This window comes from Electrophorus electricus, chromosome 11 (assembly GCF_041902795.1).
Source record: "Electrophorus electricus isolate QZ-2024a chromosome 11, ASM4190279v1, whole genome shotgun sequence".
Lineage (NCBI taxonomy): Eukaryota > Metazoa > Chordata > Actinopteri > Gymnotiformes > Gymnotidae > Electrophorus > Electrophorus electricus.
Genome location: NC_137507.1, coordinates 5,827,913 through 5,847,500, shown reverse-complemented (window position 1 = coordinate 5,847,500; position 19,588 = coordinate 5,827,913). Strand labels below are relative to the sequence as shown.

At 40.4% G+C, this 19,588-nt stretch overlaps 1 protein-coding gene across 2 annotated transcripts in view; it reads left to right on the top strand.

The window, feature by feature from the left end:
• Nucleotides 1–16,874, top strand: part of LOC113580633 (teashirt homolog 1) — a 24,364-nt gene extending 7,490 nt beyond the window's left edge. For both annotated transcript variants that reach the window (XM_035528525.2, XM_035528526.2), the window contains one exon: nucleotides 12,418–16,874. In XM_035528525.2, the coding sequence (XP_035384418.2) occupies nucleotides 12,418–15,791 (3,374 nt within the window). In that variant the 3' untranslated portion in view covers nucleotides 15,792–16,874. The remainder of the gene's footprint in view (nucleotides 1–12,417) is intronic.
• The last annotated feature ends 2,714 nt before the right edge of the window (nucleotides 16,875–19,588 follow it).

Here is a 19,588-nt window from a genome sequence, read left to right as displayed (position 1 = left end):
CCTCACAGCAATACATCTCTGCACCAGTAGATATACAGAGCATGTTTTGTTAATGTTGTTCTGTGTAGCTTACTTCATCCCCTCACTATTCTCATTTTAAGTAGTATTTCATGAGATCTTAAGCTTGGCCTTGTATGTGTAGCCACATCATAATAGCTCTATGCTGCTCTTGGTTTCTCTTCCTGTGCATTTGGATTACTCTGTAATGTTTTCAAACCAGCTCTTATAGTAAACATATAGAGAAAACCTCATTCTGGAAAGCTAATTATACTGCTAACCTTCCTTTAAGCACAGATGGGCCACTTCCAAATGATCTCCGATGGAGAAAGCATATTGTCGCTAGTAACTATAGATACTGTGCTGGCAATATCAGTAAGGTCTTTTTCATCTAAGTTGCATTACATGTGCCATTGCTGCTGTGTGTAGCCTGGGGCTTTATTTGCTTCAAGAAGGGTTGGGCTGCCTGGATTGTGTATGCTGAGGTTCAGGTTAAGATATAGGATCCTTCTTTCCATCCTCACTCAGTGAACCATTTATATCACTCCCAACTGACCCAGGAAAATTCTCATTCTTTTTTCCTTCCTTTTCTTCAATTCTTTCCACCCACCTCTATTCCAGCTGTCTCTATGTATTATTTGAAAAAAATAATACATGAAAATAATTTTGCACACATATACATATGGCAAAATATGTGGACACCTGTCCTAATTATTGAGTTCAGTTGTTTCAGTGACACATCAATTTCTAACAGCTATGTAAAGTTGAGCATATAGCCGTGCAATCATCTTAGACAAACAATGGCAGTAAAATGGTTTGTACTGAAGAACTTGACAGTCATAGGATATAATTCTTCTCAGAAGTCTGCTCATTAGATTTCTGTCCTACTAGATTTGCTCCAGTCAGCTATAAGTGTTTTTATTATGACAAGGAAGTAGCTAGGAGTAACAACAGTACAGCCACAAAGCTGTAAACCATGCAGACTCATAGAGGAGGGCTGCTGAGTGCCAAAGGCGTAGCATGTTGCATCACTCACTACATAATCCCAAACTACCTCTGGGACCCACATGGGAGCTTCATGAAATGGGTTTCATCTGTATTTAAGCCTAAGATCACTATGTGCAATGCTAAGCATCAGTTGGTATGGTGTAACAGTACACTGCCACTGGACTCTGGAGCACTGGAAACATTTTCTCTAGAGTGATGAATCACACTCTACTGGCAGTCTGATGGATGGGTTTGGCAGATGCCTGGAGAACGCTACCTCTTGGAATGCATAGTGCCAACAATAAGGTTTGGTGGAAGCATAATGGTCTAGGATGGCTGTTTTTCAGGGATTGGGCTAGAACCCTTAGTTCAAAGTGTAATCATGGGTAATGTAAATGTTTCAGCATGCAGAGACATTTTAGACAGTTTGGGGAAAGCTCTTTCCTGTTCAAGCACAACTGTGCCCCAGTGCACAAAGCAAAGTCCATTAAGACATGGTCAAGATCTGACCTCAATGGCATTGAACACCATTGGGATTAATTGGAAAGTTAATTGTGAGCCAGATCTTCACCACCAACATCAGTGCCTGACATTGTAAATGCTCTTTTGATACAATAGGTGCAAATTCCCTCAGACACACTCCAAAATCTTGTGGAAAGCCTTCCCAGAAGAATGGAGGATGTTACAGAATCAATGGGTGCCAACTCTATAATAATGGCCAGGCCCACATGCTTTTACCACATAGTCTACCATTCCTGTTCATTCAGATTGTGTGTGTGTGTGTGTGTGTGTGTGTGTGTGTGTGTGTGTGTGTGTGTGTGTGTGTGTATATGTGTGTGTGTGTGTGTGTGTGTGTGTGTGTGTGTGTGTGTGTGTGTGTGTGTGTGTTAGTGACTAGGGTTTTGTGTGCAGGTAGAGATTAAAAAAAAAAAGGCTGGCCTAGAGGATTTAAAAATTAGGACAATGTGGCTGATTCAACACTTCGTTTATGTTGCATCTCCAAACTCTTTAAGCTGGGTTCTGATTGGGTTTAGGCAACATTTATGAAGGGTTTTAGGCAGAAGTTTACATTTTACATTTTGTATGGAATTACCATGTTGTGTATACCTTACACCATGTTTCAAATAAATTCCATTTCTTTTTTTTTTTTTACCAGTGTTTTGTTTTTACAGTCTCTGCTGTATGAACATAAGAAAACTGGGTCAGAAACAAAATTCCGCCCCTTTGTTCCAAGCTCCACCCTTTTTTCACCCCACCCTTTCTTCTCAGTGTTAAGCATAAATTTCATCAAAGGCCCTGCCCTCAAGTTATGAAAAAAAATCCCTGCATATTTTCAAACTTAAGCATGCATAAATAACTTGATCTAGCAAGCTTACAAAGTCCAGCACACCAAAAACAGTGTGTCAGGCAGGGCCTCAGGGTTTCACACATTCTCATAGATTGCACATTGAAATATGTTTCTTTAACAGAAAAGAAAGAAGCGGTAATGTGTTCAGACCTTCTCATATCAAACTGGCCTCATCTCATGGTGAAAGGAAAGGGAGCACTCAAGAAAACTGTGGGTGGACAAATGGGTGGGTAAAGGGGGGTGCATATGTTTGCTGTTCTGCAGGAGCAGTACTGTGTGGTAAAGCAGCAGTTCAAACATGGCTGTTACTGCAGAGTTAGAGATGTCTGCCCTCTTGCTCCAACGCACAGCTGATGGGGTCACTGCGAGGTCACTGCAGGGTCATGACTTCCTAGTGGAAGAGTACACTCATTTTGTTCTATTCATCTATGGTGTGTGGTTAGCTTAATGTAGAAGACCAACATCGTTGAGGCTGATTGCAGCTGTGTTTTCCTATAGAACACTGACATGTCTTAGTGTCAACAACACTGCAGTCCTTATGTCTTCTCTTCAGCCCATTTTCTACCCCTCTTTCTATCCCGCTTCAGAAAAGAAAATGCCATAACCGTCTGGTAATAAGAAACAGTAATGAGAGGATTGTGTGAGTTAGAAGTGTGTGTGTGTGTGTGTGTGTGTGTGTGTGTGTGTGTGTGTGTGTGTGTGTGTGTGTGTGTGTGTGTGTGTGTGTGTGTGCGCGCGTGTGTGTGCGTGTGGGTGGGTGGGTGAGCAAGCAACCAAGTGAGTGCGTGAGTGAGAATGTGTTTGTGTGAGAGAACATGCTAGAATATTGCACGGAGGATTTCCTAAAACTATCTTGATAGCTTGCTAGCAATGTAGGTAATATTTTGGCCTCTTTCTAAACTAGCTAACGTTAGCATTGCGCTGCCTATCGACATATTCTAGGGCATGGAGATAGCTGTGACAAAACATTCAGAAGTATTTTCATTTCACCACAGAGTATGAAGTTTAACACCACCTCCTTACCACTCAACCATTAATGTAGGCTATTATCTTAGCAAGGCAGGTTAATTTGCAGAGGCTAAGTTGCAATCCTAGTGTACTATGATGTTGTCCAGTATTATTTAATAAATTCCATAAAATGTAACATTTGTCTTCAAAAATCTGTGAAATCTGTCATTTTCGATAAACTTGGTCTTTGAAATTAACCAATTTTAATTTACTAGGGCCCTAATCATAAACCAGATAGATTTGTTCTTCTAAAGTTACAGCTTTATAGGAAATAATAACTGATGCAGAGCAACTGATGCAAGGCTCTATGGAAGAGAGTGTCTCAAACCCAGCAGTGTGAGTGTCATGGCTGTGTGGCTGGCTTTGAATAAGGCAGGGTAAAGGCAATGAACTTGAAGTCTGGTATTAAAAGGCTACATTCTCAGTCCAGGCCAGAAGTGAGACAGAGAAAGGGAGAGGGAGGGAGGGAAGGAGGGAGGAAAACTTGATTTCCTTTTCCAGCAGAGCCATACATCACAGGGCCTCCCAGCTGCACTGTCACTGGCTGACAGAATGACATGTGTCATTTATCAAAGGGGCCAGCTGGGGGCCTTGGGAAAAGCACACCACAAAGCCTCTGAGAGTTCAATCCACCAACCCAGGCCACCACCTCCCCAAGCTTGCAGCTCTCTCCCTGCTCAGCTTGCTGCCAAAAAAAAGGGGCCCTGAAATGTTTTCTGTCCTCCGGCATGGCCCGCTTGCACATGCACACGCACACACGCACACACACACACACACACACACACACACACACACGCGCACACACACACACACACACACACACACACACACACACACACAGACACACACACACACACGCACACACACACAGACACACACACACACACACACACACACACACACACACACACACACACACACACACACACACACAAACTGCCTGCCTTGGGCTTCTCTCTATCTGTTGCACTGATTTTCTTTGCTTCTTAATGTTCCTGGTTGAGCTTTTCCTAGGTTAATAGTTTGCCATTTAAGAATCTTGTTAAGATTGCTATTTGTGTGTGTGTGTGTGTGTGTGTGCGTGTGTGTGCGTGTGTGTGCGTGTGTGTGTGTGTGTGTGTGTGTGCGTGTCTGTGTCTCAGAGGATTGAGAGTGCCTGTGTTCTGGGGTAAAATAATTTACAGGTCCCTGCATAATGAGGTACTGACAACAGCTACCTTCAGTTAGTAAACTGCATCAGTAGGGTTAGTGCAGAAGAACCATGGGTGATACCTCAGCCTGACCTTCTACTAACACCACCGTTAACACTGCTCTGCTAGGAGAATGCTTGCACCAGAACACCACTGTTATATCATCCCATATAAAAACACACTATCCTGTTACCATCATCACAGAGCGTACACCCACTTCATTTAAAGACAGAAGGACAATTATTTACAGAAAGAAATACAGATCATCCTGTTACATACAAAAAACAATCTGTGCAAGGAAACCAAGCAGTGATAAAGATCTATAGAACATCATCTGATTCATTCACCCAATTCATTTACCTTTAAGAAAAGGTTCTGTGCACAGACATCACTGTACTACATGCTTGGTTTGTTCACATGGTGAATGTCATTCTGGGAAACTGGGAGAAACTTTTGTTTTTTGGGTTTTTTTTTTGTTCTATCCTAAGAAAAAGATATATAATATATGTTTATTATTACGGGGATATTTACCATTGTGTGGCAGAATGATGACCTCAGATGACCTCAAATGGGTTGAAATAGTTTTCCCATCTACATTCCCCCCTTCTCTCTCTCTGCCCGCTGTGTAGGAAGACATTTACATCTCCCCAACTACCTAAACAGCAAAAAGAAGAGTAAACAAGAATTTTAGTAGAGTTATAGTAGATAGTTGTAACAACTATCTATTTCTGTCTCTCTTTATATGTCTCTCCCCACACCAACTCTTTCTTTGTCTCTGTCTCTGTCACGTCTCTCGAGTATTTCAGCAGTCTGCTGTGGTGACAACCACATTGCAGTTGTTACAGTCTCACCCCCACTCTTCACTGATGGGTGTGTGTTTAGTGCCAAGATGGATTGTGGGTAAGAGAGTAATGACATTTCCTTTGGGCTGGCGTACTTTAGCAGGGAGTTGAGCAGGAAGTTTGAACTGAACCTACCCTTGTGCACTGGACTGCCTGCACAACATCCAGTTGATCCCAGCTAAACATGCATCTTGATGTTTAGGTGTTAAAGCGTGTGTGTGGGGGGTGGGGGGTTTCGGGGTGGATGGGTGGATGGTTGTATGCATCACGGAAGATTAACACATAAAACTTTGGCTCTCCTCTTTGTCTGTCTGACTGTCTGTGTATTATACCCAACACCCTCTTGATTGAGTGTGATTATACAGAACTGTCAAATACAAAAAGGAATTGGTATGCCTCTTGTCATCAGCAGATAATGGATTTGGTGCTTAAATGTGAGATAACTGTTGTTCTCAATTGCTTACGCAATGATACTGAAAACTGGCAAATGATTCTCAGACACTGAAGCTCAGGATCCTTTTGCATATGTCAGTGGATCAAACCTCTAAAAACATTCTACTAGATTTGACAAGTCCATTAACACTTTTTGCAAAACACTGCACACAATACTCAGTTTTAAAGTACAATTTTAATAACAAACTCATTCCATATATTGTTAAGAATCAGTGAAAAAAGTCTGACTTCTTCTGAACAAATGCTAACCAATGTTCATCCCATGAAATTCTAAGAGATTACTAGAGATGAACATGCAATAAAAAGTAACTTTCAGTAACAGGAAGTTGCAAAAATTACAGTGAGACATTTGGTGAAAGGTTGAGGAAAAGGGGGAGGGGGAGGTGAGAGTTAGCAGAAGTGGATAACAAAGAGGAGGAGGAGGGTGTAAAATTTCAAATGTGTTTAGAATGGTATTTGTGAACACCATTAGAATGGTAAATGTGTTTAGAATGGTATTTGTGAACACCATTCGAATGGTAAATGTGTTTAGAATGATATTTACAGAACTCTGGTCAGGTAACATAAAGTAATAAATTCAAACAGTGTCTAATATATGAAAAATTCACAAAACATTCATAAATAATCCAAATAATTACATACATGTTGTTCATTCTCTCAACTCTATGGATGCAGAAAAGTTGCAACATGTACACTGTGACAAGTGTATTCTCCATTTATTGGAAAAACTTTATTTTGTTTATTGTTTGTTTGGTTTATAAATTCATATGAAAACTGTGTCTGGTATGTTAAGATCGTTTAATTTTAAGGAGAATATTGATGGTTCATGGTTACGTTTCACTTTGCTTGTATAAGGATTTGCAAAATTGTTTGGGCAGAGACGCTGTGTGATTGTACAAGATAGTATGTGTGAGTGATGAGGACCACAAGGGTTAAATATTGATCAGGTATGGACAGGAGCCCAAGCTAACATGACCCTTCTGCACTCTATAGTAACAGAAAGTAGATGATGTGTACTCGTAAAAATTTATCCTGAGGCTCGTGTTTGTGTTCTTTCTCTCTCTTTCCTTCTCTCTCTCTTTGTTCTGTTCTGTATCAAGACTTTAGACTAGATCAGTGAGATTTTGGCAAGTATATTAAACTATGGATAACACATCCCTCTTCACACAAACACACACCCCACACAAGGTGTGATTCACATATCAAAAAGAGTATAAAAGTAAAATTTATGAGAAGATCTCTTAAAATGGGGTGTATATGACAGGGAAAAAGAGAGAGTTGGAGAGGTCTATCATTTCAGTAGGGGCTGTGTCCTGCTGATTTCAGCTCTATTATTTCAGTGGGACTGTGTCCTGCTGATTTCAGCTCTATCATTTCAGCGGGACTGTGTCCTGCTGATTTCAGCTCTATCATTTCAGTAGGGGCTGTATCCTGCTGATTTCAGCTCTATCATTTCAGTGGGACTGTGTCCTGCTGATTTCAGCTCTATCATTTCAGCGGGACTGTGTCCTGCTGATTTCAGCTCTATCATTTCAGTAGGGGCTGTATCCTGCTGATTTCAGCTCTATCATTGCAGTGGGACTGTGTCCTGCTGTCCTGCTGTCCTGCTTATTCCTCCTGTGGCTTTCTCCACTTAAAAAAGCTTTACTTTTTCACTCCAGTGTTTTTTCAGCCCTCTGTAGTGAGTTACAGACACTCTCCCCATGAGTCTTTGCTGTGGGTGGTTGGAGCTGCCTTTGATTGGCGTCTGTGTACAAAGGTAACTTTTGATGGCTAGGCAGTGGGGTGGGGCCGTGGTGTCACATTACAGCTACAAGTCCTTTATTCTTCAGCCCTCTTCTACCCTGTCTCCCTCCCTTCTCTTCTCATTCTTCCTTTTCCTTCCTCTCCATGGCTGAGCCTTTGTGATTTACGGTAATTATCCGTCTTTGGGGTCATCCATCAGCTGGCCTGTTGCTAGGCGATGAGGGCAGCTGCTGCCGGATGTTGTCTACGTTACTGTCTTACTGTGTTTTGGTCAGGTAAGACATACAAAGTCTGGATTCAAAAAATTGTCTAAAGAACAGGTATATATGTCTGTGGAGGGCAGGAGACACGGGCTTTGGTAATGTTTGATTTCGATGTGTGTATTTGCCATGTATATGTAGTAGCACTCTGTATGCCATATAAAACATTTTAAAATAGTATTATTTTGATTTGATGTTTTGCACTTCTTGTACCATACAGATGATGCCTGTTATTTGGTGTGTAGGTATACTAAAGCACCTGCCTGTATGAGTGTGTGCTTGGTTTGAAAAATCCATGAACAAGACCTGAACAATACACAAAGCATTTTGATGAAATTAGGAGTAAAAAGAAAAATGGGATGCAGTGTAATGCTTTGACATCAGGCAAGAAATGGAGAAAAAGTTCATCTCACTCCCACCTCCCTCCTTATCCTCAATTTACAGTAGAATAGTGTGTGTGTGTGTGTGTGTGTGTGTGTGTGTGTGTGTGTGTGTGTGTGTGTGTGTGTGTGTGTGTGTGTGTGTGTGTGTGTGTGTGTGAGAGAGAGTTGTCTGTAGTGTTATGATGGTTGGATGGGTCTTACTGTTTCTATGAACTAATCTTTGCATCATGTAGAAATGACTACAAACTACATTCTAGAAATAAAAGGGTGTACATCTTTTATGAGAAGACGTTTAAAGCTGTTATTCATACTTGACTTTTCTCACACACTCAAGTACAAGTAGTACCATGCTTCTCTCACACACTTAGTCACAAGCTGTACCATACTTCTCTCACGTACTCATACTCACAAACAGTATAATACTCTCACACAGTATCAAACTCTTTTGTGTCATACTCTCACATACAATCAATCACACACACTATTGGACTCTCATGCATACACTATCAGAGTCTCTCATACTATGAAACAATTGCCCACACATGCATAGTCTCTCTCAAATATTAAACTCTCTTACGTACATTATCATCATCTCTCGCACACTGTCAAACTCTTGTGAATACAGTCAGTCTTCTACACACACTATCGAACTCTCATGCAAACACTATCATATTCCCTTTCATACATCATTATGCATACTCTACTGTACTTCTCACACTCACTATTCAGCTCTTACGCACAGTATCAGACATACACACACACTTAAAACAAAGTATAATAATGTGTGAGTGAAAGTATGGAAGTGTGGGATTAAGAGTAAGAGTATGAGAAGTATGATGGCGTGTACAAAAGCACATGAGAGTGCACACAAGAGTTCAATAGCATGTGAGACGCTATGTTACTGTACTTATGAGAGTTTGATAAGGAGGTTTGGTAGAGTGTGATGAGTTTGATATTGAATGAATGAAAGTTCGATAGTGTGAGAAAGAATTTGATAGTGAAAAAATAAGTTTGACAGAATGTGTGAGAAGTATGATGGGGAATGCATGAGAGTTTGATAGAGTGAATACTTGAGAGTTTGATAGTGAATGCATGTTTTTCACAGTGTATGCATGGGAGTTTGATAGTGAATGCATGTTTTTCACAGTGTATGCATGGGAGTTTGATAGTGAATGCATGTTTTTCACAGTGTATGCATGGGAGTTTGATAGTGAATGCATGTTTTTCACAGTGTATGCATGGGAGTTTGATAGTGAATGCATGTTTTTCACAGTGTATGCATGGGAGTTTGATAGTGTGTGTAAGAGCTTGATGGTCACAGTGGCTCACAATGGACTAAAAACTATGAGTGCTAAATAAAATATGTTGCAACATCAGCCAGCGGTAATGGCTACTGATGTTGAGAAGCCTCTTTCTTCACTGATGTGGGTAAAGGCATTAATGACTGGAAAGAGCAACATTGCAACTAGATGTGACAAAATCACGGTACCAAACACAACCGTATCTCTTAGGATGAGCTCCAAAGCCATGTAGGTGAGTTCTTGCTCATAAATTTTGATGCGTTCCAGCATGGTTCCCACATCACTAAATAACAATGCATCTCCTCGTCCTCTGCATTTCACATAGCAGTCATATTTGGTGCATTTAAACTACTTGTCAAGAGGTCAGTTGTCTCATTAATATGGTTTCTTTGTTCTACTTTGAGCTTCTTACATTTTTATTTCTAAGAAAAAGCTTTTGAAGGTGGGTGAGAGGCACTTTGCCATTGTATTCAAATAATTATCTGTAAATTTAATGTCAAGATTATAAGCCAACCAGAAACCATGAATATCAAACACTATCACACTGTCAGACTCTCATGGACACAGTCATACTTCTTACACATACTATAAAACTTTCATGTAGTCTCTATCAAACGACTCACTTTCCTTATTAAACTATTACATGCTGACTATCAAATTGTTATTCACACAATCAAACTCTTTTGTTCACTATCACAATATGAATCACCTTCAAAAACAACAACAAAAAAACAGTTGAATAGTGAATGAATAAGAATTTGATAGTGTGCTTGAGAGGCTGAGAGTGTATGCACAAAAGTTTGATATTGTGTCCGATATACTCTGACAGTGTATGCATGAGTTTGATATTGTGGTGTATGTGTGTTAGTTTGAAAGAGTGTGTGAGAGAGTATGGCATCATATGAAAGGCAGTTTGATAGTGTGTGAGAGTAAGATATGTGTGAGTATGATAGTGCACGTCTGTGAGTATGATAGTGAGTGAAAGAAGTATTAATAACAGCCTAATTATCCTCTCATACTCTTTCCCTCTCAACACACACCCAAAGAGAGACACTTTTTTTTAGCCAGTATGTATATTCACACACTCTGTCATTCCTCTTCCTTCTCACATACTCTTCAGCACAATTCTTGTGACATACTGCCCCTCTAGTCTGTGTTCTCTTTGGTGTTGTAGTATGTGCTATATACTGCCATGTTCTTCTTTACACTAAATATTGTAGTATGTGGTATATTCTACAATATGCAATCAAACAGCGCAGACATTCACACCAAACCCAAATCTTCATTCTGAAGCTGAGATTTAGTCGATGAGATATAGCTGTGGGATTTGGTTTGTAATTTGCTCTGTGAGCCGTTCTTCAGGTTTAGGGGACAGATGGCAGGCAGAATTTGCCCTCCTCTCTCCCAAAGGGCACAGCAATATTCACATTACTGTAATTGGTTTTTCTATGTGATATCTAGAGGAACTAATCATGCCATCTCATTTACAGGCCTCATGCCCCACCTACCTTGATTTCCTTATTATTCATGCTCCACCCCCTTCACCTACAATGTGTTTCAGGATAGAACACATTGTTACTTTGCCACTAAAGTGTGCTTGAGAAGTTTGAAGGCAGTGGTAGCTCAGTGGTCAAGGTACTTTCTTTGTAATCAGAAGGCTGAAGGTTGAAACCCCACCATTGCCAAGTTGCCACTGGTGGGCTCCTGAGCAACGCCCTTAACCTGCAATTGCTCAAGTTGTAATCAGTTATAATTGTAAGTTGCTTTGGATAAAAGCATCAGCTAAATGATGTAAATGTAAACACAGGCCAGCAGTGTGCTCTCTGATTAGCCCAGGAGTCAGAATCTAGGGGAAATAAAGCTGGCAGTTTCCTATTAAAACCCTCACTTAACTCCCAACCCCTGGTTAGGAGGGCAGGTATGACAGCTGAGCATTCGGATCTCTCTTTTAAATTTATGGTTCCTAAATCCCAGTATGGATTTAAGTCAGTTTAGTTAATCAAGTTTTTCTGTAAGAATGAATTAGCAAAATTACTGACATTCATTGCCCTGTGTGTTAATAATAAAGAGCCATGTGAAAAATTAAGGATCAAATAGAACAGCATTTTGAAAGGAGAACAAGAGGCTACTTGCATGTAAGCAGCCTATACATGCAAGGCAACCTTTAGAATGTAGAAGCAGCCACTAGCATGCAGAAGCAGCTGCTGAATATCCTCCTGCTTCTCCAGTACTCTGGCAGCAGGAAATGGCACGAGTGAAATACATCAAGAATTCTGATATGACAGCTTAGCATGCTGGTTAAAATTGATGGCACATCTGTTTCATCAAGATGTACTGATGCTGGCATCTAGGACACAATTCTCACCATGCAGACAAAAGATAAAGAAAAAACCTAGGTGCTCTCTCCTCACTCTCCCTCCTTCTTTTGTGCTGTCTATCTCTCCGTGTGTCCCTCTCTTCCTCTCTTTCCCTCTCTCTGTTCCCCTCATCCTTCTCTTCTTCTCTCTCTCGCTCTGTTGCTCTTTCGGCTTATTTTTTGCTTGTTTGATTTGCACATGAATTAATATTCACTTAGCACCAGAGGCATTGACCATGGATCTTGCCTGCATAGGGGTTGTATTGCAGTGAAAGCAGTGTGCTAATTTTCCAAGTTTCTTCTTATTCTGTAGCTTAAAGCATGTAATAAGAAACGCCACAGGAAAACATGAATCTGAACTATAAAAAGAAATTAATATTTTATTATCAAAGTGCCTAATGATTCTGTTTGCTGAAGGAGTGAGTTGGGAGTATACTGCCTTTTACATCTAGAAAGCTTTAAGTGTATCTTTAGAGTGTTTTAATAAAGTAGCTAGATAGAATCAATGACTGACTCCCATGTCTTTTCCCTCTTTTTGTTTCTCAGCCTATGTTCCACACGCCAAGAATAAGGTAGCCTTTGATGAAGAGCACCTTCAGGATGATGGGCTCTCCATGGATGGCCAAGATGCAATGTGCAATGAGGAAGAGGAGGGTAGTGTGAGAGGTCCTCCAACATTCTACGACTCACCATGCAGTAATGGCATCAACCCAGATGCAGGTTATGCTTCCCCACTCAGTGACACCAGCGATCAGATCCCAGATTTTAAGAGCACCTCTTCAAAAGACGGCCATGAGAATGAAGAGTTGCCCAGCTACAAGGACAATAGAAACACCCTGGAGGACAGTCTGGCACAGATGAAAGCTGTCTATGCAAACCTCATTTCTGATGCCTCCTGGTCCACCTTTGCCATGGACATCACCAAGCCAGTACCCTCTACTAGTGTCACCACACAGACAGCCAGTAGCACACCTACCATCACTGACATCACCATTGAGAGTAGCCACAGCAATCAAAAGAGCTCTACTGCCAGCAGCATTAATGGAATTCCAGGGAGCAATTCAGAATGCCGCTCTGCCACCCCAGTCAGCAGCAGTGGTACTAGTAATGGTGGTAGTGCATCCTATGACTGGCATCAGGCTGCTTTAGCCAAAACACTACAACATACCCCTTACCACCTACTGCCAGAATCCAGTCTTTTCAGCACAGTTCAGCTCTACCGGCAAAACAACAAACTCTATGGCTCTGTTTTTACTGGTGCAAGCAAGTTTAGATGCAAAGATTGCAGTGCAGCATATGACACGCTAGTTGGGCTTACCGTTCACATGAATGAGACTGGACATTACCGTGATGACAACAAAGACAAGGAGGAGGACAATAGCAAGCGATGGTCAAAGCCCCGCAAACGCTCCTTGATGGAAATGGAGGGCAAAGAGGATGCCCAGAAAGTACTGAAGTGCATGTACTGTGGCCACTCCTTTGAGTCTTTACAGGACCTGAGCGTCCATATGATCAAGACTAAGCATTACCAGAAAGTGCCTCTCAAAGAGCCAGTGCCAGCCCTGGCCACCAAGCTGGTGCCATCGACCAAAAAACGACCTGTTCAAGATCCCCTTATGTGCCCTTGTTCACCTGAGTCACTCACAGGTTCCACTGGTGTTGTTTCAGTGGCAGAGGTTGGAAAAGATATAAAGGGAGCAGCTAATCCTTATGTTACGCCCAACAATAGATATGGATATCAGAATGGGGCTAGTTACACATGGCAGTTTGAGGCACGTAAGGCACAGATTCTGAAGTGCATGGAGTGTGGGAGTTCTCATGATACCTTGCAGCAGCTAACTGCCCATATGATGGTAACCGGTCACTTCCTTAAAGTAACAAACACTGCATCCAAAAAGGGAAAGCAGCTGGTATTTGATGCAGTGGTGGAGGAGAAGATCCAGTCAATTCCATTACCTCCCACTACCACCAGACTGCCTGTTCCCAGCCTTAAGTCCCAATCTGTGTCCCCTCCTCTCTCTGGCTCAGAGATAAAGAAAGAAACAGAGGAGAAAAAGACAGAGATTCATGAACTTTTTGGGGGAAAGATCAAGGAGGAGAAGGAGGAGGCTAAAGAGAAGGAGGCTAAAGAGAACTCCACAACATACAAGTACCTCAGAGAAGAAGATCTTGAGGAGACTCCCAAAGGTGGAATGGACATCTTGAAGTCTCTGGAGAACACAGTGTCCAGTGCCATCAGCAAGGCTCAGACAGGTACACCTACCTGGGGAGGTTACCCAAGTATCCATGCAGCCTACCAGCTTCAGGGATCTGTGAAGTCATCCTTACTTTCCACAACAGTTCAAAGTGTTCCGGTGCAACCAGCTATCAACAGTGGAATCAGAACCGTAGTTTCCGACCCTGCATCAATAATCCATTCCCCCTGCAGCCCCTCATCACCTCCCACCCTTAGGAACAATGTGTCAGCCATGGAGGAGCTGGTAGAGAAGGTCACAGGAAAGGCTTCTGTGAAAAAAGAGAAGGAAGAACAAATGGATGGTGCCGAGCGGCGAAGGTCTGCATATGCAGCCAGATCACCAACACACAAAGAGAAGAAAGATGCAGTGTCTCCATCTCTCACAGCAAAAAACAATAGCTCTAGAAAGACAGATGGAGAGGTTGTGTGTAAAATGGAGCCTAAAGAGACATTAGTAGAAGGCCAGAACCATACAAATGTTCCAGAATCATGTAAATTACCCATGACTAATGGCAACAGTTTGGGGGTCATCACTGATCACTTACCTGAGACATCTTTTATTAGCCCTATTAGTGCACTGCAGTCAGTCATGAATACCCATCTCAGCAAAGCCTCCAAACTAGTCCATCCTCCCTCTGATCCTTTGTCAATGTTATACAGGATCAGCAACAACATGATGGAAAAGTCTGCCTACCACTCTGCTTATGATAAGCAAAATGAGCCACTCAATACTTATTTCTATGAAGACAACAACCAGCCCATAGATCTGAGGAAATTCAAAAGCCTAAACAGCGACAGTACTAACAGTGATACCAACAGTATTACCAGCAGTCACCCAGTAATGAACATCATCAATGGAGCCAGGCCTCTTCACTCAAGCTTACCTCTTTCAGACTCTGTACTGTGTCTGCGAGAGAATGCCCTGATGGATATCTCAGACATGGTAAAGAACCTCACTGGTCACCTAACTCCAAAATCCTCCACACCCTCATCTATCTCAGAGAAGTCTGATGCAGATAGCAGTGCATTTGAGGACCCACTGGATGACTTTTCTTCTGCACAGAAGCGGAAAGGCAGACAGTCCAACTGGAACCCTCAGCACCTGCTCATTCTCCAAGCACAGTTTGCCTCTAGCCTGAGGCAGACTCCAGAGGGTCGCTATGCCATGACAGATCTTGGTCCTCAGGAGCGTGTGCACATATGCAAATTTACGGGCCTTTCAATGACCACTGTGTCCCACTGGCTTGCCAATGTGAAATACCAGCTGAGAAGAACAGGTGGGACAAAGTTTTTGAAGAACATGGACTCCAGTCAGCCTGTGTTCCTCTGTGGAGACTGTGCCTCCCAGTTCAGGACACCTTCATCTTATATTAGCCATCTGGAGTCTCATCTGGGTTTCAGTCTCAAGGACTTGTCCAAATTGTCTGTGCACCAACTCCAGGAGCAGCAGGCTGCCTCCAAGAAGATCACAGACAAAATACCATGCAGCAGTCCACTGCTGAGCTTGACCTCACTCGATGAGGACTCTAACCCTGGCTACATATACCAGTGCAGACTTTGCAATCGGACATTTGTCAGCAAACATGCAATCAAGCTACATCTGAGCAAGACACATGGAAAAACACCAGAGGACCACCTGGTGTTTGTCACACCATTAGAAAAACTGGAAAAGGAGGAACAGTGAGGTGCTCAGTGTTGAAGGACAACTGCCTATGTAACTGACATTACATTGCACTAAACTAAAACTGATTATGTTTCTGCACTGGGACCGAAATGAGCCATTAATTTTTTTTTATTTTTTTTTTTAACTGCCTGGATGGATCATATTTCTCTTGTTTGTTTTTGTTTTTGCTAAGCTTTTAAAACTGCTAACTCTTTTAAAACTGTATTTATATTTATCTGATTTGTGCATGTCTCTTAGTGATGGTAAACAAATTTAAATTTTTTCATGCTCCTAAAATGACTACTGTTTTTATGACAAGATTGGCATAGAAATTGAACAGAAAATATCAATGGAGACTGAAATAGCACCTTAAGTACAATCTTATTTTATAAAGAGAGCTTTTTTTTTAAATAATTGGAATCCATAGTTAACAATTCTGATTTTTTATCTTTTGGTGATTCATCTCTTAAATTTTAAAAAATCTGTGTTATATATGGATCTCAGTATGATGACCCAAGTTTGCAATGTGTTTCTTGAATTCTGAATCTCATAACCACAATAGGGTCATGGTTGTCAGACTAAGGGTATTAAGAGTATGCAAAGATGCTTTTAAAGAACAAAAATTTGGATTCTTCTTTGGTGTATGACTTTATAATATTTTGTTACAAATTTCTCTTTTGGTCTTGTGCCATTCTGATTTCAGCTGATAGCAGAAAATATTACTTGTTACAATGGTCTGTATTAAAATCATGTAACATCTTGCTGTTTGCCCCAGCTCAGCATCCTTTATATTTTAAGATGTGTGTATTCTTTAGTTTTTCTATGGTCATTTTATATAAAAAACAAAACATAGTGTAAATAGTTATATGATGTAGATCCACAGAATTTTTTTAAAGTTTCTCTGACTTGGTTTACAAAAATGTGAATTAAACATACATACAGTTTGGTGCATGAAGTTGTGTGAGTGAGCACAATAGCTATACATTTCCATGTTTTGTCAATAATACTGTAAAAAAAACAAAAACAAAAAAAAAAAACTTTTTTTAGAGGCAATTACTTTTTATTTTCTTCAGTTGTAAAATAAACCCAAAGCATTTAAGCATATATTGTCTTTGTTCCACTGGGTCATACAGTAAGATATATTTACTAATGCATTACTATCTTTTGTGATATTAATTAATTTAGTATAACCTGGGTCTTTTTTTTTTACCAACTACTAGACCTACACTTTAGAAACTGCATATGTAGAATAGACAAAGAAAATAAGTGTGTTTTATCTCCACTTTTGTATCTTCTGTGACTGAACATTGCAGTGACATGGTAAAAAGTAATTACACTGGAGGAAGCTTAGTTTATCATTTTGATTTTGAATTTGTCTTCCACCCATTAAATGCTCTGCACCTGGTTCCTCACAAGTTGTCTGACCTCAAAAATGTGACAGTAACACACAGATATGGTAAAATAAGCGTTCCCCAGTGTAATTACTTTGTACCATGTTATTGCAATGTGATACATTAATTCATTCACAGCAGAAACGAAAGAAAGGTTACCCAAAAATATTGTTTACATAAACACCAGACACTCATCTGGATTATACATAAAAGAGGATACAGACTGCCTTGGCATGCCTTATTAAAGTAGGGCTGTGGTAAAGCAGAACTGCGTTATGCTAGTTAGACATTTGAATTATTTCTAACGGTATATAGAAAGCCTAAATGTTGACCAGCCAAGGCAAGGGTTAATCCTGTCAGGAGTGTTAAAAAAACTCAACCTCATAAGCACAGATCTATAAACATATATCTCATTCTCTGTCACTCTCTGAAGAACAGTGTGTGGATTTTGGGTCTATGTGAGACACATAAGCACAGTTGTTGGGTCTTCAAAACATTTGCCTAAGCATTGAACTCAATGCTGCTGTAAATATCTGCACAGTTATCAAGCATCCTCTTGCTGCCATCTGGAGAACTACCTGTTCATCTTCCAAAAAAATACTTTTTTTTATTATTTTAAATGTTTCCAAAGTTATATGGATTATTTATTTGAATGAAATATGTCTTATCAGAAGGGATTTTACATTGGTAATATTTTGTGTGTTTTCTAATAATAATGCTATCCAGTTAAGGCAAAAAAGGGAATCACATGCACTTCTGTAGTATAAGCTCTTACTAGCTACTTTTACTGCAGTTTTCAATTTTTTTACATTTTGGAATACAATGGTGCAAAGTTTGTGAACCCTTTGAAGTTTCTATATTTCTGCATAAATTTGACCTAAAACTTCATCAGATTGTCACACAAGTCCTAAAAGTAGATAAAGAGAACCAAATCAAACAAATGAGATAAAAATATTATACTTTGTTTGTTTATTGAGGATAATGATCCAATATTATATATCAGTGAGTGGCAAACGTTTGTGAACCTTTAAGATTAGCACATCATTTGAAGATGAAATTTCATTTAGGTGTTGTTATTCAGTGGGATTACAATTTTTTATTTTTATTTAAAGAACTGAGATCTAGCAATGTCTGACCTTCACAAAACATTTGTGGAAGTGTATCATGGCATGAACAAAGGACAACTCTGAGGACCTCAGAAGAAGAGTTGTTGATGCCAATCAGGCTGGAAAAGCTTGGAAATCTTTACAAATCTTTAAAGAGTTTGGACTCCACCAATCCACAAACCACAGAAAATTCAAGACCATTATTATCCTCCCCGGGAGTGGTCGACCAACAAAGATCACATCAAGAGCAAGGCGTGTAATAGTTTGTGGGGTCACAAAGGGACCAAAGGTAACTTCTAAGCAACTAAAGGCCTTTCTCATATTAGCTAGGGTTAATTTTCATGAGACCACCATCAGGAGAATACTGAACAACAATGGTGTGCATGGCAGAGTTGTAAGGAGAAAACAGTTGCTCTCCAAAAGAACATTGCTTCCTGTCTGCTGCTTGCTAAGGATCACGGGGACAAGCCAGAAAGCTATTGGAACCATGAGACCAAAATGGATCTTTTTAGTGTAAATGATAAATGTTATGTTTGGAGAAAGGAAAACACTGCATTCCAGCATAAAAACCTCAGTTAGTAGTAAAATTAATTCCGAATTGTACCAGCAAATTCTAAAGGATAAGGTCAGGCTAAATTTACGTGAGCTGAATGTGAAGAGGACGTGGGTCATGCAGCTAGACAACGACCCTAAGCACACAAGTCATTCTGGTTAATGCAGAATAAAGTTACGGTTTTGGAATGGTCAAGTCAAAGTCCTGACCTTAATCCAATAGAAATGTTGTGGAAGGACCTGAAGCAAGCAGTTCATGGGAGGAAATCCACTACCAAACTGAGTTGAAGCTGTTTTGTACAAAGGAATGGGCTACTGGGCCAATGTGCAGGACTAATCAATAATTACCAGAAACCAATTTAATTGCAGTTATTGCTGCACAAAGAGGCCAAAGCAGATGCTGTTCACTCACAGATATGTAATATTGCATCATTTTCCTCAATAAATAAATAATAATATTTGTATCTTTATCTACTTTCAGGACTTGTGTGACAATCTGGTTTTAGGTCAAATTTATTCATAAATATATAAACTTCTATTGGCCAAGTCAAATTTATTTATATAGCACTTTTTACAGTTGATATCACAAAGCAGCTTTACAAATGTCTGAGTCCAAGCCCCTGTGAGCAAGCCAAGGGTGACAGCGGCAATGAAAATCTCCCTAGAGCACTCAAGGGAGGGGCTTCCTCCAAAAAAGGTTCACAAACTTTCAAGCACCACTGTATATGCATATAGGCAGTTGGTTAAAACAACTAATCTGCATGCAGAA